The sequence below is a fragment of the Sturnira hondurensis genome, unplaced genomic scaffold (genome assembly GCF_014824575.4).
Source record: "Sturnira hondurensis isolate 20B ecotype Veracruz unplaced genomic scaffold, ASM1482457v3 Scaffold0011291, whole genome shotgun sequence".
NCBI lineage: Eukaryota > Metazoa > Chordata > Mammalia > Chiroptera > Phyllostomidae > Sturnira > Sturnira hondurensis.
Window position 1 is genome coordinate 2,179,528 of NW_028083922.1, and position 22,518 is coordinate 2,202,045.

Consider the following 22,518-nt stretch of genomic DNA (forward strand, 5'->3'; position numbering starts at 1 on the left):
AATCAAGATCTTGCTTCTGAGCAGTTCTATATGTCCTTCTGCCTTGGCATCTCACTGGCACCTCAGACTCATGAACAGGACTGAGCATACTACTTTGCCCCAAGATGTGCTCCTTTTAATGTCTATACTAACTTGGTGCACAGCAGTGGTTAGTTACTTTATTTGGGAATAGAGCAGTTTGCCTCTTTCATCTCTCTTGGTTCCTCCATCTAGTTAGTAACCAATACCTATTGTTGAATATTAGTAACCAATACCTTTAGTAATCTTGTAGCCATTATCTTGTTTCTGTTCAGGTTACCACAATAGGCTACTTCCTGACCAACAGGCCTCCAGCATCCCTGTTCTTAGAGCCAATCAATTCTTCACACTTGGGCTAGGCTAGTGGTTCTCAACCAGAGATAATTGTTCCTTGCGATATTTGGCAGTGGTTTTGATTGTCAGCGCAATAATGGATGCCACTGGCATCTAGTGGGTAGAAGCCAGGGATGCTACTAAGTATTTTAATGGTATACTAGCCAGCCTTAAAGAGTTACCCAGCCCACAATGTCAGCAGTGCCAAGGTAGAGAAACTGTGATCCATAATTTGCCCCCCAATTAAAAGTTTTAGGAGCTTCTGTTAATTTTTGGATAAAGTCTGTAGCTTCTTTTTTACCAGTTATGTGCATACCACTCTCTGTTCCCATTCTTACCATTTTCTTTTTTAAGACTTGGCGTGGATTTCATCTTTCTAGGAACAGTGTCACCTCAGCAAAACTCCCGTTATCATCTCATGCTGGGTTTAGGATGTCTCTTCTATCTCTAATGTATTCTACATAAACCCTTATCATGGTGTTTTCCACTGTGTTTTAATTACCTATTATAATTTCAGTCTTTTCACCTCTAAATCCTTCCTGGACATAGGCTGTACTTTATAGCTTTGTTTGACTTGGGGCAGCCTCTGCATCAGTTCACATTTGAATCACTGTTTGCCTAGAGTGTCATCCTTAGCAAAGTCATCTGTGTGACCACATCAGGGAGCATAACAACAAGCTGGCGTGGGATCAGGATAGTCAAGCTGCTCAGTAGGAATTATATTGGGCAAAATTATGATGTAGATTGTTGTCTTTGAACATTTTTTACTATCTTTGGGAGTTGTATATAGTTATATACAGTGTATTACATTTTTTCTAAGCTCTATTATTACAACACAGTACTAGTTGTCCAATTTTGATCTAGTTTGATACACTAATAACTTTTTTGAAATATTAATTTATTTTTAGGCAGAGGGGAAGGGTGGGAGAGAGGGAAACATCAATACGTGGTTGCCTCTCACACACCCTGCTACTAGAGACCTGGCCCACAACTGAGGCATGTGCCCTGACTGGGAATCGAACTGGCAACCTTTTGATTTGCAGGCCAGCATTTGATGCAATGAGCCACACCAGCCAAGGCTGACATACTAATAACTTCAAAAGGCAGAGGAAATGAACACTACTTGTACTTTGAAAATCAAAACATAGTCAGTACTCTTGAAATTTATCAGTGTATCGATTGGCTGGGGTTTTTATTTTGTTTTTCCCATTACACTGGCTTCTGGTTACTTTTTTTTTTAAATCCTTACCCAAGGACATTTTTTTCATTGTTTTCAGAGAGAGAGAGAGAGACAGAGACAGAGACATGGATGTGAGAGAGAAACATTGATTGGTTGCCTTCTCCTGTGCACCCCCCCAACCCCAACCAGGGATGGAACCCACAACCTGGGTATGTGCTCTGACTGGGAATTGAACCTGTGACCTTTTGGTCTCTGGGACAGTGCTCCAACCAACTGAGCCACACCGGCCAGGGCTCTGGTTACATTTTAAACCACTATCTTGCATCACTGTTGAAAGATCACTTCTCTGCTTCGTTATCCTCATTGGATTTTATCCCCTCTCTAACATGTCCTGATTCTCAAGGCAACTGCACTATGCCTAGCACACAGTGAGGAGCTAGAGATGTCAAAAACTATAATATAGTCTAGTAATTTTTTCTCTTTATATAAGATGGGATAGTCAGTGGTAACTATTATATGAACCTATGCAGTTTTTAAAAAGAATATTAGAAAATATACATGAAAATTTTAAGTGAAAATTTTATCTTTGGTTTGAGTCCACACATTCCATGTTTGTAATTAAATCTGGGCCTTTGTCTCTTCTTTTCTTTCCAGCTTGCCTACACGTAGCCTGTGTTGTGCAGCAGAAAGATGCCAGACAGTGGTTTGCTGAGCTTTCTGTGGATATGGAGAAGGTATTCTTGAAAAGTCCCTTAGTGGAATATAAACTTGAACATTTAAAAGTTAATGTCTTATTTACTTACCATGAGCCTAAAATCTTAAGATGTCTACTAGGCTAAAAAGATTTTTGGTAAAAAAATAAATAAATAAATATGTTTGACAAGAAGAGTTGATGTTGACTGTTCAGGTGCTGTTTCTCTTTTTGAGTTAGCTTAAACAGAATGGTAGACTTTTAATTTGATCAGTTGAAGAGCAGCCTTTAATTTTCAGGATTATTTTAAAAGCTACCTAGTGATCATTAAATACTACCATAAACTTCTGAGATACAGCCTGTCTCCTGGCAAAGTGGTTTTTGCCCTTTTTTCTGTCTTTTCTGCTGAAATGTTGATAGCATTTAAAATCAGTCCAAGGTTAGGTCTATTCACATGAGGAAGAAACGGCTAATTTGGAAACTGGATATGACAGATTTGTAGCTGTCAATTTTTTTAGCTCCTTGTTTACAGTAGTCAACAGAATTAAAATGTCTTTTGTGTACTACCTCCCATTAAGTTGTTTGAAACAATTGGTTTTAGAAGAGCATACTGTATAGTGGTGAACTGCATGATTTAGACCTCTGCTCCTAGTACCTCATTATTTTGCTTTGGTTTAGACATCAGCAGATAGGAAACTAGCAGCAGAAATGAGTAAGGTTTAACAGGGCATACATGTTAACACAGGGGAGGCTAGAAGGAAAAGCCTCTTAAATAGCACAAGCTTAAATAGCAGTGTGGTAAAAATGCTGCTCTCATATTTATCAGGATTGTCAAGCCTGAATATTTAACAACGGAAACTCTGTCTTTTCACTGTTTTCTGGGGGATGCCTAATATGTGATGTGTATCTTTATATACTAAATGCTGCTTGATACTGCCATTGAGAGCTTTTCAAATATTTTCTTCTAGATTTTGGAAATAATCAGGGTTATTTTAAAACTATATGAACAGTGGAAGAATTTTGATGAGAGAAAAGAGATGGCAACTATTCTTAGTAAGATGCCGAAACCAAAACCTCCTCCAAACAGGTACTTTGTGGACTTTAATTTTATATTCCATTTAACTATATATTTCATTTGCATTATCACATTTTTTCATAGGTTACATTGTTTTGGTTTTTTTGCTTAAAGTTTCTTCTAGAACCTCATAATACTTACAAAGATGTAATTTTTTAAAAATTTGTGACTTGATAGATTGAGAATATCTCATTTGAAAAAAAGTAATTGGATTATCTGTATAGTAACTTTTCCTAATGCAGTGGCAGGTCTATTACAGGTATCCCTCAACATATGGCTATATAGTGTACATAAATTTAAACAGGAGAGAATTAGGCCAGTTTATTAGAAATTCAGAGATAAAGAATTCTGTAGTATTCCTATCACTTGGACTCTGTGCTATCTTCCACCCCTCGCCCACTACTGGCTATTATTCTGTTTTATAATTTCCAGTAGCAGTTTTTAAAAACTTAGATTATTAATTTAATATTGTAAGGATAAAGAATTTTGCCTTTTGAGTGACCCAGTATGGTCCATGGCACCCAATAATAAAATTTTATTTAATATGAATCACTTGTGCTAAGGGAGTTTTTGTGGTTTTAGTAGGATCTGTTCATGTAGTTCAGTGGTTGTTAGCATCCACTGTGCATCAGATCATTTGGGGTAGCGAAACAGCATCAAAAGGAAAATAAAGAAATATTGCCTCTTAATGAACTTATACTTAAGTTATAAAACATTGAGATAGATTTGTAGATCTGATGCGTTAATGTCACTGTTAGAAAAAATAAATACTTACACAAGGAGCTGTTCTAAAGCAGTCATTCAAACAGCTACCTTTGGATGCATTTTTTGCAGAAATTCCCTGAGTGATTCTCCACTAGTGGCAGGGCCTGAAGCTGCAAGATGAGGATGGACAAGATAAGGCAATAAACCCTATTGCCACAGTTCCTGGTATTTTCAGTTTTAGTTACTTTTATTTTAAATATTCAGCATTTTCCAGGAAAGTACCATATTTTGGACTTATAAAGGTTTGAGATATTTACATAAGATTTTAGTATGCCTTTGAACAGTAATTTTTTGGGAAGAACACTTCTTGTTTTTCATAACTGGTTAATAGAAATACGATTTTATATGTAAGATTTAATTTTATAGGAAATTTGTTCAGAAGGTCTAATCTATATGTTGAGTGATACCTGTAATGACAATGAAATCCCATACCCTAATTTAAATTTTTTTAGTGTATATGGATACTAACTTTCAAAAAGCTTGTTTTGTATGAGAATAGTAAGTTACATAAGAATAAAAATATAAAACCAAATATTAGTCTTCTGGATTTTAATTTTTCATATTTGTGTCTTAAAATTGTGAGTGTGTTTGTTTTATAAATTTGTACCACAGAATAACTAACTTTAAAAATTAGAAGGCTTATCAGGGTATTGAAAGTGAATCTTTTAATTGGTATAAAATCTCTTTCTTCCCCACTTACACAGTGAAGGAGAGCAGGGTCCAAATGGAAGTCAGAATTCTAGCTACAGTCAATCTTAAAACATTCCGAAGAATTCCGTAGTGGACCAGTTGGAAATAAACCATTGGACAGATTTCAGTAGTGTCTTCAATGGAACACAAATGAAAACGAATAGCTTGTTTCTGTCAAGCATATTGGGAAGTGATTTTATTTTTGCAAAATAAGTTTTTCCTTACCTGATTTGACTCTAGTACATAATTGATTAAAGTATCTTGATTATAAAAGTTTGGAAAGGTTCTAAGGGGACCTATAGACATTTCAAAATTAATAGTTTTTGATTAGTATCATTTTTCTTAATTTGGATAATAGAAATTGTAGCTTTTTATTAAGCCAGGAAATATGAAGCATAATTTGTGTAAAATTATCTTTGGTCATTGAAGGACCAAATAAAGGACATAAAAAGTGAAATATATGAGGGTTTTTTTCCCCCTCCTTAAGTTAAACTTTAAAACTGTATTTAAGGAATCAAATCTTACAAAATCCTGGAAGATTTTGGTAATGATGTTGATAATTTCAGGGAAATTAATCAAGTACCTATTGATTTTAAAGTGTATTTTATTCAGTAGTTTTAGTATCTTGCCATGGAAGATACTAGCCCAGCCTAGCAGGAAAGTGCAATATGTATAGCATACTTTGACATTTAAAAAGTTATTAATTCTGTAACCATTTTGAAATGCTGGGCAAATTTTTTTTTAAACCTACATGAAGTCATTTGCATTTGATTCACAGTTAAATGAGGCATTTAGAACGCTAATTGGATGAAACAGAGTATGGTTGAAATTTGGTAACATTTTAATGTTAATTTTTACTCTACTGTGAAAAGTTTTTTATATGACATACACACACTAGTTTATTTTTGTGTCTTAGTGTGGATTTACAAATTTATTACAGGTATCCTGAGCCAGGGACACAATCAGGTTTCAGGCCAGTTTGATACTGGCTACTCTTAATTCTCATGAGCGTAGGACTTAAGACTAAATGTTATGTCAGTGGGACTGTGCTGTCTGTGGAACTTAATAAATTAATCATTTTCTTCAGACTTGAAGGAGAGTGATAAATAAAACTTGGAGTCATAGGATATTGATGTACAATTTAAGGATTAAAAATTTTATAAGTCAATTGTGAACAATGAATTATAAAAGTAAATGTTGATTTCCTAGTATAAAATTTGCAAGAATAAAAGTATGTTCTCCAGCCATATTGACTAATGTCTTATTTATCTTATTAAATCTGCCTTGTGTTTTGTTCTGAGAGTCCTTCCTTTAGACAAGTAGTCAAGCCTTCTGTAGTTTGTCAAGTGGGTAATTTCAAATGGTTTAAAAGCAGGCTTAGAGGTCTGCTTCCTTGTTGAAAGTAGTACAGAAACTGGGGAAGGAGATTATGTATAAAATCAGTACCAATGACAAATATAGGTCTTTTAGGCTCAGAGTCAGGATAAGAAATGAGAAAAAAACTTTCCTCAGGTCTGAAGGAAGTAAGATTGGGCTTGGGTTGAAAGAGCAGAGTGATTATGTATCATAATCATTGAGTTAACCCTAATTTTTCATTTAAGATATTGTTTTAAAACTTTTACTTTGGAAATTAATACGTATGACTTAGAGTTTTGTTTCTAACGTCTTACAGAAATTTTCAATCAACATATATAGAGTAGATAAAATAGTGTAATGAACCTCCACATACCAATTATCCAACTCCAACAGTCATCATTCATGGCCAATTTTCTTTCTTCTAAATTCTCACCCACTTCCCCCAACATGCATATTATTTTGAAGCAAATCCAAGATATCATTTCACTCATACTTATTTCAGTATGTATTCCTCAACGATAATTGCTCTATAAGAGAAAACTATAAAAGTATTATTGTACTTAAACAAGAATTAGTCATAATGATTTTGTAATATCAAATACTCATTGTTAAAATTTTCTATCTCTTAAATAGTATGAAATATATTTAAATAATTCTAGTCAGGATCTAAATGAGGACCATACATTGTAATTCACTGGTAAATCTTTTAGTCTTGTAAAATTCATAGATTCTATCTTCATCTTACTTTAAAAATTCTTTTAAATCCTTTTTGGAGAATTTTAAAATTCAACATCATATTCTGAAGCTTTTTCTTTGTGGTGGGTCCATTTTTTCTAGAGAGGAAGCCTCTAGCTTTCTGTCAGTGGGGTATGAACTGAGGGGGCTGTCAGTTCTTGGAGACAGGTGGGGCCATGGGACTAGGTATCATTTTTCAGTATTCAGTTTCTCTTTATCTTCTGTTTTCAGTAAGGGATCTCTGTCATTCCTGCCCCCAGATGTTCAGCAGCAAGTTTCGCCTCCCTTCTTTACCCATTAATGTTAAATGAATGCAAACAGCACCCCGAAATATCGTGTGCCTATAAATAAGTACCATATTGTAAGGATTCACACAAAAAACTATCATCCCCATCTGGATACACTTCATCCAGATTCTACCATTACCATTCTTTATTAAAATTTCTCTCTTTCCCCTTTCTCTTCTTATTTTGCTCCTGGAGAATGTTGAAACACAGAAAAGAGGTAGTAACAAAATCACATTTTTTTCACTAATAAACTGCTGCCCTTTTAGACACTGAAAAGTAATTGTTGCTGGATGGTAGAAGAAGCATTTAATTTTCCACTTGTCCTTAATAATACAAATTTCTCACTAATTAGCTGTTGATCCTACCTCCGTCCAGTATTTCTATGGTATGTACATACTAATTAGTGAAGGGGTGCATTATCACAGAATCCAAGAGACCTCACTAAGATCATGAGGCCCATAAGAAAGAAATGTGAATGAAGGAAACCTGAGGTACTTCAGTTAATGCAGAACTCTTGAGGTTGTCCACTGTTGACACTTTTTCTATATCACATTTCTAAAACTTTGGTAATGCAAAGGTAATCAAAAGCAATATTCTCCCATCATTAAAACAAAGTGGCCACTTAAATATGTTAAATAATATGCTATATTTTTATGTTTTGAGTTATCTGATACCAAAGACCTTACCAGTGATTTTTACTCTTGAGTTTTATTGTAAAACTCAGTGCAATTTCAGATATATAATTGTTAAGTTTTTTATTTCAGGAGAACTGACAACTAAATTTTTTACTAGTTTAATCTAATATAGTAAATAAATTATTCTAATTTATTAGCCCTTAGTTTTTAAAAAAGATACAAGTACAATTATATTTGGGTATAGGATACCCAAACAGGATATGTTATTTATCATATTTTTTTCTTTAAAAAAGTACCAGGAATCCAAAGGTATAATTGTATGAACTGGTATGTCTCCTAAGTTGAGGATATGCTAACAGTATTGGTAAAGCCCATGTTCTGTCTCCAAAAGAAGCCATTATGAAATTTGTATTTATCATTTTCCTAACTTATTTGTTATGCATATACATACACACATAAACAATAAATGGCATTTTGCTTGTTTTCAAACTCATATATATGTTTCTGAAATTTGCTTTTTCAATACTGTGAGAGTCATCCGTGTTAATGTGTATTTCGTTTTCATTTTTTAACCCTCAGCTGTGGCTAACCTGTTAAACTTTACTACATCTGTTGGGTTTTAAATTCTAGAATTTCTATTTGATACATTTTTGTAGTTTCCATTCCTGTAATAAACTTTTCTGTTTTATCATGTTATTGAATATATAAACCAAAGTTATTTTAAAGTGGTTGAAAACTCCAATATGTAGCTCTTTTGTGTAGCTTTTTCTGTTGTCTTCTTTCTTTTATTTTTCAATCATGAGGTCCTATTGACTGTTATTTCTAGTAAGATTTGATAAAATTCTGAACACCGATATGAAAAACTTTATCATTTGTGGTTCTGGCTCAGGGGTGGGCCAAATCCCACCTGCCACCAGTTTGGGGCTGATCTTTGATCTAAGAATGGTTGAAAAATAAAAGAATATTTGGCAATACATGAAACTTACACAAAATTCAAATTTAAGTAACCATAAATAGTTTTATCGGAATAACAGCCACACTCTCGTTTATGTATGGTCCTATAGCTGCTTTTGTGCTACCGGGGCAGTTAATTATTAGACTTTATGGCAACTGAAAATATTTACTGTTGCCCACCCCTGCTGTAGCTAGACAAATGGTGTCTTTGTCCAAGAGAGGATTTACTTCTGGTAGGCCTGTAAGGGTGTCAGGATCACCTTAATCCATTCAGGCATTTAGATGATTCAAAGCTGGCCTTAACTTTTTTACAAGGGTTGGTCATTTTCTGGTTCACCTCCACTCCTACAGTAAGCTTTTCAGGGATTCCAACTAAACTATATAAAAGCCTGGTGTATTTAACCCAGATTCCCATTCCTTGATAGGTTCAGTAATTCAACAGTGGCTCATTCTGTATACAGCTTTCCTTCTCCCCAGATCTGCCTTTATGCACATTTTATATATACACACACACATGTATATATACACAAAATATTGTTTATATATAATATTGTTTAATATTAGAGGAAATATACTAAGGCAGTGAGGATATGAAAAGGCACAATCTCACAGACAAGGAGAGCTGTAGAGAGGATGAAGCAACACTGAAGTGTTGTGTATGCACATTACATACGTGGATTTCCCAGCTTTTCTAGTTCTTGTAAGGAGTTTGCTCTGCTAGAAACTTGATTGACATTATCAGAAAGAGAATCTCAATGTGATCACATCACATCCCTACTCCAGATTCTCCAATGGCTAATACATATCCTTTAGGACAAACCAAGTTCTCATAGTCACTTGCTAGGCCTTATAGGATCTGGATGACAAACAGGTCTGAAGAGGTACAGATGGAAGAAAGCACAAATTTGTTTTACCACCCGGGCAGCAGCACACTAACAAGTGTAAGACATTCCAAAGGAATATACTCATGCTAGTGGTTAAGCTTTTTTTCCTGTTTTTTATTATTTTAATTTATATAATAGAAAATACATTTTTAAGTGTCCACTTGAATGAGTTTTGATAAATGTATAGACCTGTGAACCACAGGGCATTTCTATCACCCCAGAAATAGCCCTCCTTGCCTTTCCAGTTAATTTCCTTCCCTCAACAGAAGCAATCACTGCTCTGATTGTGATCCCTATAGATCATATTTTAAAAAATATTTTATTTATTTATCTTTAGAGGGGAAAGGAAGGAGAGAGGGAGAGAAATATCAATGTATGGTTGCTTCTTGTATGCCCCTTACTGGGAACTGGCTTGCAACCCAGGCATGTGCCCTGACTGGGAATCGAACCTTGATACGTTGGTTCTCAGGCCTGCACTCAATCCACTGTGCTATACCAGCCAGGACTTAGGTCATGTTAATTTTTAAAAATATTTTATTTATTTTTAGAGAGGGGAAGAGAGGGAGAAACATCAGTGTGTGATTGCCCCTTGTGTACCCCCAACTGGGGATCTGGCCTGCAACCCAGGCATGTGCCCTGACTGGGAATCAAACCAGCAACCCTTTGGTTCACAGGCCTGCGCTCAGTCCACTGAGCTACACCAGCCAGGGCCCAGATCATAATTTTTAAATTGAAAGTTATATCACTACCATGCTGGTCACAACATTACCATTAGTCTTTGGATGCTGGAATTTTCATTAATATTTCATCTATTTAGAAGGATCCCAGATTCTTGGTGTTTTAATGTCAAGTCTGTTTATTAATCTGGCCTAACTCATAGCCTTTAGTGGATAGATACACTAACACAAATGGTCATACATGATTAGGACATACAAGTAACCTGGTCTTTTGGAATACTGTTGAACTATACTAGTTTAGGAACTGTTTAGGAATTAGTTCCTGGAATCCCAACCCTTACATGACCTTCAATAGCCTTTGGAAGTAGGCAGGGAAAGTGATATTCTCAATTTACAGTTGGGAAAAAGATTCGACAAATAACTGACATACAAAATCCTCTTCCCATTAGCCAGTGGTGCCAGGGCTAGATTTTTATTCTCTTGCTCATTCCATTGTGCTGGGCTGCACACACACGAGAAAAGAGCGAGCTTGTGTTCCAAAATTCAGTTTCCTTGCTTCTTCTCTGAATATTCGTAGGATGCCCATTCCTTCCATCCTCCAGCATAGTGTTTGGCACTGAAAACATACATCAGACAGTGCTGTAAACGTTTTCTCTGGCTTTATAACACAAGGCTGATAGAAACTGTATGAACTTCAGCGATTTAGAGATGTAGTGGCTACTCACCACACTATTGAGAGATGTAAAGATTGTTAGGCTAATATTTAAATAGGCTACTATTTGGCCTATTTAAAAGATCGTGTTACTTTTGAGTCGTATGAAAAGAGAGAGGCTCTTAAGCTGGCTCCACTGCCATTACTAACAGTAATTACAAGTTCTTCAGTATTCCAGCAAAAATGTAGTACATATGAAACCCTGCAATGTACATTCTTGAATCCATTTTTATGCTTCATCAATGTACCTGGTAAAGCCCAGAGATACTGCTGTATCCAGAGCCGCCTTGCTTCTCACTCCAGCTAAACAAGAAAACACTAGATCATCAGATTTGGATGGCTTCACTTCATTATACTTCTCTTTGAAGTCTTCTGGGTTCATCTGTAGAGCTTCACCTACCTCACCCACTGGAAAAAAATGTAAAGACTCTCAATTAAATTTTATCTATAGTAAGTTGTCTGAATATATATAGTTTTTGTAATGAATCAGTTTAAGACACATATAACTTACGTGGTATATTGACAGATCCAGGGATTTTTCCATACTCGAGAATTTCCCATGTCTCTCTAACATCAATTAACATAATTTTTTTTGAATTCAAGAGGTTTTTAAGTTCCTTATAAGTGACATCTTTAAAAACAGAAGTACAAAAATTGTGGTGTTTTCCTTTTATTGAGTTCAAACCTGGAAAGAATAAATAAATAGGCACCTTCAAAACGGTATCACTATTAATATCTGCAAAGAGAAGGTTGAAGGAATTTTCCCCCAGTTCTAGTCAGCTAACTAAGCTTGATCTTTCAACTTTCCTGAACTGTAGTCGATGTATGTATTTCACAGTTGGACTGAGCAAGAGGACGCAGCCCTGTCCTCCTGCCCTGCTTGCTTAATGGCTGGCTTTGTGTCCGCTTTATATTCTACCCTCTCCAAGCCCCTTCATTGGAGTGAATTTATAGATACCCATAAAGCATTTATTGAGTGAACTGTGCAAATATGTAAATCTTACCATGATGTAAAGTTACAGTATTAAGAAAATTTTAATTTCATTTCCCCTTACATGCAGAGATAATAAGCCATAGATATGATGACCTTACATTTGAAAGCACTTGTAAGTACTTAATGGTACTGTTTCTGTTAAATAATTGCTAACATAATATTGTAATGAGTAAATAACCATAAAAAAAATCCACAGGTCAATACTAAGGATATAATTGAATAAGTGAGTGGGGGAAAGGGATTGTTTCAACTGATAAATGTGGAAGGATTGATGGAAATACCATCATCATTAGGCAAATACCCCCGTAATAATTGTTGCAGCAAGAACCATTGATACTACAGTTAGTAGATGAAAGTATGTTGAGAAACGGGATAGTATCCCTCAAGAGATACTTACTAATTATGCAAAAGGAGACACCTGGAAGATACCACTAACCAGTTAGTCAAAGGTCACTAGTAATAAGGTATGTTGACAATATGTACCTTGATAGGATGCACTGAGGAGAGCACACCACTTCTTTTGTATTCTTGCCAAAAATGCATACCCTGAATCTAATCAGAAGAAAACCTCAAACCAACCCATAAAATAACCAGTACTCTTAAAAGTGTCAGTCATGCCCTGGCAGGTGTGGCTCAGGGGGTTGAGTGCCGGCTTATGAACCAAAAGGTTGCTAGTTCGATTCCCAGTCTAGGGTACATGCCTGAGTTGCCAGCCAGGTCTCCAGTAGGGGGCATGCGAGAGGCAAGCACACATTGATGTTTCCCTTCCTCTCTCTAAAAATAAATAAATAAAACCTTTTAAAAATAAAGTATATACAATGGAATTTTAACTCTGTTCAAATACCTATGCTTTATAAATAAGGGCTAAAGGTAAATACACTAAAAAACAGTGTCAGTCATGAAAGACAGAGACTGTGAAACTGTCAAAGACTGACACAAAAGAGCCGTAACAACTTCATACAAATGTAGGATCTTGGATTGGGTCTGGGACTATAAGAAGCATCAGTGAGAAAGCTGGTGGGTTGGATTTTTTTTTGTTTTAGTTTTTTTTAAGATTTTATGTAGTTTTTAGAGAGAGGGGGAGGGAGGGAGAAACATTGATCGGTTGCCTCTCACAGGCCTACAACCAGGGACCTGACCCGCAGCCCAGGCAGTGCCCTGACTGGAATCCAACTAGTGACCTGTTGTTTGCAGGCCAGTGCTCAGTCTGCTGAGCCATACCAGCCCAGGCATAAGACTGGTGGAAGTTAAATTAGGTCTCTGGGTTGGTTAATGGTATTATGTCAAAATCAATTTCCTGGTTTCAATAATTATACCAGGTAAGATGTTTATAGGAAGTACTTGGGTAAAAATAAACTATTTTACTTTTGCAACTTTCCTATAGGTCTAAAATTATATTTTAAAAAGTGAAAGGAAACACAAATTTTAATTAAAAACAAAGTTAGTGTTCATATTTCACAACAAAATGACCACCATAAGGTAAATAATGCTTCAAATGTTTGAAATATTCAGTATTAATATCAAACATTAATATTCAGTATTAATGTTTGAAATATATTCAGTATATTAAGTAGTATAAAGCTGACATAAGGAATTTCAAAGGTCTAAGTCCAGAAACAGACCCACCATGTACCATCTGTGGTAATTTGGTATCTGATAACAGTAATATTTCACATTTATGGGGGAATTATATGGTTATGTGTCACTCAACAGTGGGGTATGTTCTAGGAAAGGCATCACTAAGTGATTTTGTCTTTGTGTGAACATGACAGACTTAACACAAACCTAGATGGTAGTGCCCACTACACACTTCGGCTCCAGGTACGGACTGTTGCTCCAGACCTGTGCCACGTGTTACTGTACTGAATGCTACTGGCAAGTGTAACACAATGGTGAATATTTGAGTATCTAAACATAGAAATGGTACTATCAAATTATGGTATAAAAGATAAAACATGGGACACGTGTAGGGCATGAATGGAGCTTGCAGGACTGCAAGTTGCTCTGGGCCAGTGAGTGAGTGGTGAGGGAATGTGAAGGCCTAGGACATGACTGTGTACTCCTGTGGACTTCATAAACACTGTACACTTAGGCTACACTGAATTTATTTATCTGTTTTTCCTCCAATAATTAATTAACCTTAGGTTGCTGTATGAAACCTTTTTACTTTATAAACTTTTTGATTTTTTAAAACTTGACTCTTTCTGTAAACACTTCGCTTAAAACAAGCACATTGTACAGCTGTACAAAAATATTTTCATATCCTTATTGTATAAGCTTTATTTAAAATATTTACTTATTTTTATTTTTTTAATTTTTAAACTTTTTTGTTGTTGTTAAAAACTAAGACATGAATCCACATGAGCCTGGACCTACATAGGGTCAGGATCATCAATACTGTCTTCCATCTTCTCATCTTGTCCTACTGGAAGGTCTTCAGGGACAGTAACACACAGGGAACTGTCATCTCCTGTGATAACAATGCCTTCTGGAACGCCTCTCGGAAGGCCCTCCCGGGCCTTTTCTTGAGGCATCCCTTTTTCAGAAATACGCCCATGGTGGTTTGCTTGATGTACTTTTTTCATTGTAGATTTTCTTTTAAAGCAGGTAATGCAACATGAACATTCTTCTTTGTTAATGAAAACATTTTAATGTTGGTGTCCAGGTTCTCAAACTTTTTAAGGAGCTTGGTGAGGACCGCAAAGCTTCTGCTAAACCCTTCCCTATGAATTTTTGGGGGGCAGTTCTTCTTTTTCTTCTCTTGGAGTTTCCTTTTCTCTTGCCTCTTCGGCTGCATTCATGTTCTGGTTCCGACAACTCATCAATCCATTCCTCAGTGTCATCCTCATCTACAACTCAAGTTAGAATTGTTTGCCATCTCAACCACAGCCTTGTTGATTTTTGCACCCTTCTTATCCTTGGCAATTCCTTTGAAGTCAGGCACTGAACCATCACTAGGAGACAGGAATTTTTCAGCTCCATTCTAATCTTATGGGACTATCCTATATGCATACATGCAGGTCGTCACTGACCCAAACATAGCTTGGTATGTAGTACTGTATGTACCTGAAAGAACTGGAAATGGGTTTAGATAGATACGTATATACCAGTGCTCATAGCAGCATTATTTATAACAGCCAAAAGGTGGATACAGCCCAAGTGTTCATGGATAGATGAATGGATTTAAACACGTGGGATGTGCCTACAATGGGATATTATTTAGCCATAAAAAGGAATAAAGTTCTGACACATACCACAAGATGAAACTACAACATTGCAAACACGGTGAGTGAAATAAGCCAGACACAATAGGGATAATATTTTGTCATTCCACTTGTATGACAAACCTAAAACAGGTTAAATTCGCAGAAAGAGAAAATAGGGTAGAGGTCACCAGAGCCCTGGAGGGAGCAGAGGGAGTTACTGCTTAATAGGTACAGAGTTTCTGTGGGGGGTGGTGAACATTTTTAGACATAGTGGTGATGACCTCATGACATTGTGAACATAGACAGTGCTATTGTACACTCACAAGTTATCAAAATGATAAATTTTATGTTATAGTTTACCATAATAAGTAAATTTTAAAAATAAAAATACAGGCTTTCTCATCCTCTTCAGATTTTAAAAAGTTGGTTCATTTTTTTGTCAAGATTAGATCTTAGCACCTGGAATCAAACTCTTTCTTTCAACTAGCTGTTTTGTGGATTCCCAGAATATAAAGGGCCAGCAGGTTGAATTCACACTTGTTAACTATTCCACACTGTTAGGAACTAGAAAAATATGGCGATTGAATAAATTACATTAAACTCAAGATTGTGGGATTTAGCTGCTGGGAAACAGAATCACAGAATGTAGCCTGTGTAACTAAAGAAAAGATGGTTGTATTTTTCTTGCTAAAACTGACATTTACCTTTCTCTAACTCAGCTGTACTGTTCTTCCCAGGGGTGCTGGGAGGAACAGGGGGTGTAATCAGCAGGGAAGATTTCCTTACCTTTCCACACTGAGCCAAAGCCCGAGGCAAGCATGTTTCCTTAGTGAGTCTCAGCTCCTCCAGGCCTCTCTTGGTATGAGCCTCGACTCCAAACTAATTCTTTCTTTAAGGCTATAGTGTGGTTTGTTTGTTCTTTTGTACAATGAGGCCTCTAATTGTAAATTAACCACTTTACCTGGCGCTTACCCAAAGAAACAGTGATCTGTTCCTATACTGAAGGAAAACTGGATATTTGGGATTTACTCAAAGATCATGTGTAGTTCTCTTGAGGATTTCACGAGTTAATATACACTGTACCTGACTTTTACCTTATTCCGCCTAATCTTTCAACAGACTTTAATTTTGCTACTTCTGCACCAGTAAATCTAACTATATCTGGGTTCTCCCTACAGCCTACATTACAGGACAACCCACATTAGAGTCCAAACTCCTAAGTACAGGATACATCCAAGCCTTTCAACCCACCCTACCAGCATCATTTACCGAACCTTACAACCTTTCTCACTCCTCCTCTGCCTCAATTACCCTCCAGCTACATCAAAAGTATGTTCAGTCCTGATTTCGGTGACTGCCACCAAGGGTACACCTCCAGAAAGTGTAAGCCCCAGTAGGGCTTACACTTTCAGTCCCACAGGACTGCATGCCTTTGCATAGTTTAAAAGCTGATGGTCTGGCATGCAGTCAGCCTGAGATCCACCCCTTTGACTTTGACACTGACACTGACACTGACACTGACAGGTCTTGGCACATCCTCAACTACGCTATTAAAGACACAATAGGTGGCTTGGGCAAGCACAAAGGTTTGAGAGACAACCAAGAGCTAAGGCAGTGTTGAATGACAAGGCTGAATGACAAAGCCACTCCTTCCAGCTTGAAGAGGGACTGTTTCGTCTACTGTAGTCAGCACTTCCATTCTGAGGATTTATCCAAAGAAAACAAAGACACTAATTCAAAGATATATTCACCTTCATTTCACTGCAGCATTACTTACAATAGCCAAGAAGTGTCCATCAATATATAAATGAATAAAGAAATTGTGGTACATACATACAGTGGAATATTGCCCAGTCATAAAAAAGGAACACAATCTTGCCATTTGTGGCAACATGGATAGACCTCCAGGGCATTATGCTAAGTGAAGTAAGTCAGAAAGAGAAAAACAAATACTATATGATGTCTCATTTGTGAAATCTTTAAAAATGTATGTAAAAAACTCATAGATATGAAGAACAGATTGGTGTTTGCTAGATGTGGGTGGGACTTCAACTACTGGGGGTAGGAGGAGGGGAGGAAAAACAGGTGAAGTTTTTTTTTTTTAGTTTAAATAAACTGAATAAAAAATTTTAAAAATAAAGGAATTATCAACATTATATATATGTTTTTGAAAAGCAGATAATGATCCTGGCTAGTATGGCTCAGTGGATTGAGTGCCAGCCTGTGAACCAAAGGGTTGCCAGTTCGATTCCCAGTCAAGGTGCATGCTTGGATTGCCGGCCAGGTCCCCAATAGGGGGGGCACATGAGAGGCAACCACACGTTGATGTTTCTCTTCCTCTCTTTCTCCCTCCTTTCCCATCTCTAAAAATACAATACATGAAATCTTTAAATAAATACATAAATAGTGGAAAATAAAATCTTATCTCTGAGGCATCAGACCTGTTCTAACCACCAGTATCTTCACTCTGAGATCCACTATGGAATAGCCATGGGTCAATGGAGACAGGGCTGGGGCGAGTGTATTGATCTGATGACCTGATCCTCATAGGAGAGACTCCTAACACCACCTTTGCTCTCTTAACTCATTGTTCTTGCTCTTCCAACTTCAGTCACCTTTGAATTTAAGTGGTTGTGAGGGACAGGAGGGTACCTGACCTTCCTACATGTATCATAGTTAACTCTGGAACCGTAGGTATTACTTGCGGACTTACTGGCTATGGGTTGAAAGCAGCACCTCATGGAATGACTTTGAAAGTCATAGGCCAAGAAATCATGGCTTTAAAAACAGAGAAAAACTCAGTATTTTCCACTTTCATTTACATAAGGAACAGATGAACACAGAAGCCTTCTGTGAGGCCCAGCGACTGAGCAAAGAGGGGACTACAGCGCCCATGTGCTGTGATTCCACCTGTCCAGCTGTTTGAGCTGATGATTCTCAACCTCTTAAGTTTGGTTTTCTTGAGCCTAAGTTCCTGATCTTTAAAATAAATGTTATACTATTTCCAAGATGCCATCCAAGTACTATTTCTATAAATCTGTAATTTAAAAAAAAATTTGCCAAGAAAGTGGTAAATAGTAAAATACCTTTACATCAAAACTTATTACCCAGATATCAATATATACCAGACATAATTAATTACCCTGAAATGTGCCAAACATATTAAACAAACATGGGTTATAGCACAGAAAAAAAACACATGTGCCCTACCTACATTTTATAGTAGTAAGAGCAGGGATTTTACAGTCCGATAAACCAGCTTTAATTCCTGGCTTGTCCACTTAGTTCTGTAACCCTGGACAGATTACCGTATTTTTAGGACTATAAAATGCACCTGACCATAAGATGCACCTAGGTTTTAGAGGAAATTAGAAAAATAAAATTTTGAAGCAGAAAATGTGGTAAAATATTTAATAACCTGTGACCCTGCTCCACCACCCCCTCCACAACGAGCCAGGTAAGCTACATTTGAACTGTAAGATGCACCCTCATTTTCCTCCTAAATTAGGGGGGTGTATCTTATAGTTTGAAAAATATGGTACTTACACTCTCTAGGACTTAGTTTATTATTTGTAAAATGGGAATAATCTTTGAGTTGCTGTGAAGTTTTCTTCAGGACTTAGGCACACTGTTCCTTCTCATTCATCTCTGCTTGGTACACTGGTTTCCTTCTTTAAGACCCAGTTAAACGGGTCTTGTTACTGCCACTTTGATCCAACAGTCCCACTTCTGGGTATCTAGTCTAGTAAAATATTTGTACATATACATAAAGAGGCGGGTGTGATGATAATTATTGAAGATCTTTTTATAATAGCAAAAAATTGGAAACCAAAATGTTCATCAACAGAGGACTGAATAAATACACTGTGGTGATCCACACTACGGATATGCGCAATGGTTAGGAGTTACATGTGTTGTCATGGAAAGCTTCTGAATACCTAAGTGAGAAGAAATTACAGAAAAAAATGCACTGCAGATCATGATGCAATATAAATAATATATATGAAATGTGAGCTATAACAGATTATTATATATAATATATGTAGTATTTTATGTGTATATTTATGTATACTTATAGAAAAGTGTTTAGAAGGATTGGTAACAAACTATATCTGGGGAGGAGAGTAGGATGGTGTATAAAGGAGACTTACAGTATTCTATTGCTTATTTTCATATAGTAAAATGAAAAGGCACCTTTTGTCTAACTTTCTCCAACTCAGGCAGAGTCAGTTCTTTCCATTGCAGTCTCACTAGACACGGCTGTGTGTGGTGACTGTTTACTTGTGTCTATCTCCCCCCAAAATGGAAAACAGAACTGCAGAGGCTGTATCCCTAGCAAGAGGCCTGGCTGCTGAGACCCTCAATAAATGGTTGTTGAACAAAAGTAAAAACAAACAACAAAGAATCTGCACAGAAAAAATAGCACAACATACTACAGAGGATGTACCGACAGTTAAAATGAACACCTGGGAGGGGAGGGGGTGCGACAGTATTCCCTGGCCTTGAATCCACAAATAACAGTTGCTGAACGAGCATGAAAGTAAAGAGAAAGGACTGGAAGAAAGGACTGGACTCAGTTCTAGACCTAATGTCTCCACTGACTACCTTTGCACCGTCTTCCCTTCAGCCGTGTGTAAAATTAGCGGTGTTACTTTTGCAGCTTTAACACGCTATAATCCTAAATAAATGTTTCATCAAGCAAAAGCGGTGCTTTCTAGAGGGTCACAAGTGGAACTCGCCACGCTGGGCTCGACATTACGTCCCTCCTGGGCAGGAGCTGGCCATCTGGTTGGCTTCCCAGAGTCGAATATTCACCTTCGTTGCTCACTCAAGCACCACTACCTTTATAAATGCCTTCCTACGCGAGCTTCCCGGAGCTGTGTTTACTCCGCTCCCGGCGTCCCCCAGAGCAGCCTCGGACTCCAATAACCCAGGAACAAGAACTGAAGGTCGATACATCCCCAGGTGCCGAGAGGAATAGGTTTGACTTTTAACTGGAAGTCTAAAGCGAGCGCCCCAACCCATCCCATCCCTTCCCTGGGGCCCGAAGTCAGGGCTCTTCCTCTCCCCAAGGGCCGCCGAGCTCACCCCACAGCGCAGCCTCCGCGGACCCGAGGATCACGCGGCGCACCCTTCCAAACAGCGACCTCTGCAACATCATTACCAGCTCGCGCACGTGCAACTAGTGACCGTTTTCTCTCCTCGCTCCGTCAACGCTCTTTCCCGAATCCTTCCCTGCTCCTCCTGCTGCTGGAGGAGCTCTGGCTCCGCCTGTTCCTCCACCTCCGCCCTCTACCGGAGCCGTGTCGGACTCTTGGGCGCCCTCCAGCCTGGCGCCGGCCGAACCCGGTAATGCCACAAGGCTTAATCGCTGACCAAAACGTGCCCCGCTTTAAAGTTTAAAATCTTTTGGAAAGAAACTAAGGATTAGCTTGCTTTTTTTTTATTAAGGAGAGAAAAAGTTTGAAAGTAGAACGTAGTAAATATACCAAAAGACAACATTCAAGGGTTTAAAGTAAACCCATTTCTCCAATTTGCTTTTTAGTAGGATTCTAATATATTGGATTAAAGCAAACTACATGGATGCTCTTCTTAGAATTGGTCTGAACTCCAATAACTAGTTCAATTAATGCCCGTATTAGGATAATCTCATACTGACATCTTTTCCCCACGATTTGATGATAACTTCGTCAGGGTGAGGTGCAATTATTGTTTTAAATGTAGTCTTCAACTGCTGCCCTAACATTACCACAAGTTTACTGTTTTAAAACAATACAAATTAATGATGTGCAGTCTGTAGGTCAGAAGTTTCATCTAGCTAAAATTAAGGTGTCATCAAGCCTGTGTTCATTCTGAAGGCTCTGGGAGAGAATTTTTTAAATTACTTTTCCCAACTACTAGAGGCTGCTCGATTTCCTTGGCTAGCGGTTCCCTTCCCCATCTTCAAAGCCAGCAGTTTAGCATCTTCAGATCTCGCTCTAACTTTGATCTGCTTCTGATGTCACATTCCCCTTTTTCCCTTTGATCCTCTTGTCTCCCTTTTATAAGGAGCTTTGTGATTATACTGGAACCACTAAGATAATCCAGGATAATCTCCCATGTCAAGATTCTTAACTTAGTCCTATCTGCTAAGTCCTTTTGCCATGTAAGGTAACATATTAACACATTTTGGGAATTGGAATACATTCCAGGGGGGGGCATTATTCGGCCTATCACATAAAGTTTCTAATTTCCTTGTTTTTAATTTATTCTCAACTTGGTTTTTAAGCACAATAAAAGCTATATTTAATTGTAAATGCACTTACAGTGGGAAATTTAAAAATTATTTTCTAAATGACATTATTAAAGTATGTGTCCAGGGAATAATTTCATTAAGCATGCATTTTAAATTGTTCAGTTTTCAATAATTTAATATTTAATAAAACCACTTCAGATTTCTGTACCAATGACACCACTTACAATTGTGTTTTTCCAAATAATTTTGTAACAGTGGGAAATTATAGCCCACCCCACCATTCTTTTGACATTGTTTCTGTATATGCTGACTCTGACTAATATGTAGCTTGTAGATAAATAGCATATTTGTATAAGAATCCTAGGAACTACTTTCAAAATATACAAACTCTGACCTTCAGGCATCCCCACTACAGAAGATTTGCTGACTTTCGCCCATGGAGCCAGGATGGCATGAAGCCAGGATGACTAAACCAGGATGGTGCACGCTGGACCATCACTTGCCGAATTGGAATGGACTGTGCTAGTCTGCATGTAGAGATATTTCAACCTTCTCCCTTGATCTCTTTGTTTTGCTCTCCTCTTCCTTCATATAAAAAACCTCTGCCTCCACTGAAATGGGGAGGTGGGCTTTAAGACATGAGTACCCCAACGTTGAGGTGGCCAACACCTGAAATTAAATCACTCTCCTATCCACCAGCAACTGCCTCTCCAATATTGGCTTTTGTAGCGGCAGGCAGCTGGACCTGCATTTCAGTTACAATTTGAAGCTTAGCCATAGTCTCTGAGTAATCTATTTTGTAGATTAACTTTGAACTAAGATATCATTATCTGTTGCAGATTCATGGACTCTTCATGGCATCCTTGAGCTATCCTGAATATGTTATAAACCCACAGGTTGTATGACACAGACAGGCAAACAATGTTCTCGGCATCTGTGATCATGTTTAATGATTTATGCTTTGGTGAGAACATGTGTTACTAAACAATATTTTCCAATGTTCATGACTAATTATTTGAGAAATATGTTTCTGAAGATTTTTTTCTGAAAAGGTGAATATGTTGCCTCATACCTAGCAGAGTGCCAAATTT

At 37.3% G+C, this 22,518-nt stretch overlaps 2 protein-coding genes across 4 annotated transcripts in view; one reads left to right on the plus strand and one right to left on the minus strand.

Annotated features, from left to right (window-relative positions):
• Positions 1-5,997, plus strand: part of CCNC (cyclin C) — a 29,430-nt gene extending 23,433 nt beyond the window's left edge. Inside the window, exons 10-12 of one of the 3 annotated variants that reach the window (XM_037059713.1) lie at positions 2,186-2,265; positions 3,191-3,309; positions 4,767-5,493. In XM_037059713.1, coding sequence (XP_036915608.1) covers positions 2,186-2,265; positions 3,191-3,309; positions 4,767-4,821 — 254 coding nt within the window. In that variant the 3' untranslated portion in view covers positions 4,822-5,493. Of the gene's footprint in view, positions 1-2,185; positions 2,266-3,190; positions 3,310-4,131; positions 4,558-4,766 lie in introns of those variants that run through there. The other 2 variants (XM_037059714.1, XM_037059712.1) reach the window with 2 other exon arrangements.
• A 4,717-nt stretch (positions 5,998-10,714) lies between these two features.
• LOC118996358 (thiosulfate sulfurtransferase/rhodanese-like domain-containing protein 3) lies at positions 10,715-20,480 on the minus strand. Its single transcript, XM_037059715.1, has 4 exons — positions 20,281-20,480; positions 11,504-11,677; positions 11,241-11,400; positions 10,715-10,896 (listed from the first exon to the last, which is right to left on the minus strand). Exons 1-4 carry the CDS (start codon positions 20,351-20,353, stop codon positions 10,824-10,826), a joined length of 480 nt encoding a protein of 159 aa, XP_036915610.1. The 5' UTR covers positions 20,354-20,480; the 3' UTR covers positions 10,715-10,823.
• Between the last annotated feature and the right edge of the window lie 2,038 nt (positions 20,481-22,518).

Bases quoted from the DNA above. Each gene is read 5' to 3' on its own strand.
- LOC118996358 (XM_037059715.1), bottom strand. From the start codon at position 20,353: ATGATGTTGCAGAGGTCGCTGTTTGGAAGGGTGCGCCGCGTGATCCTC. The intron at 11,678-20,280 runs GTGAGCTCGGCG...TATTCTTTCCAG, and splicing joins CGCGGAGGCTGCGCTGTGGG to GTTTGAACTCAATAAAAGGA. The intron at 10,897-11,240 runs GTACATTGATGA...GTATGTTTTCAG, and splicing joins GTATCTCTGGGCTTTACCAG to TGCCAAACACTATGCTGGAG.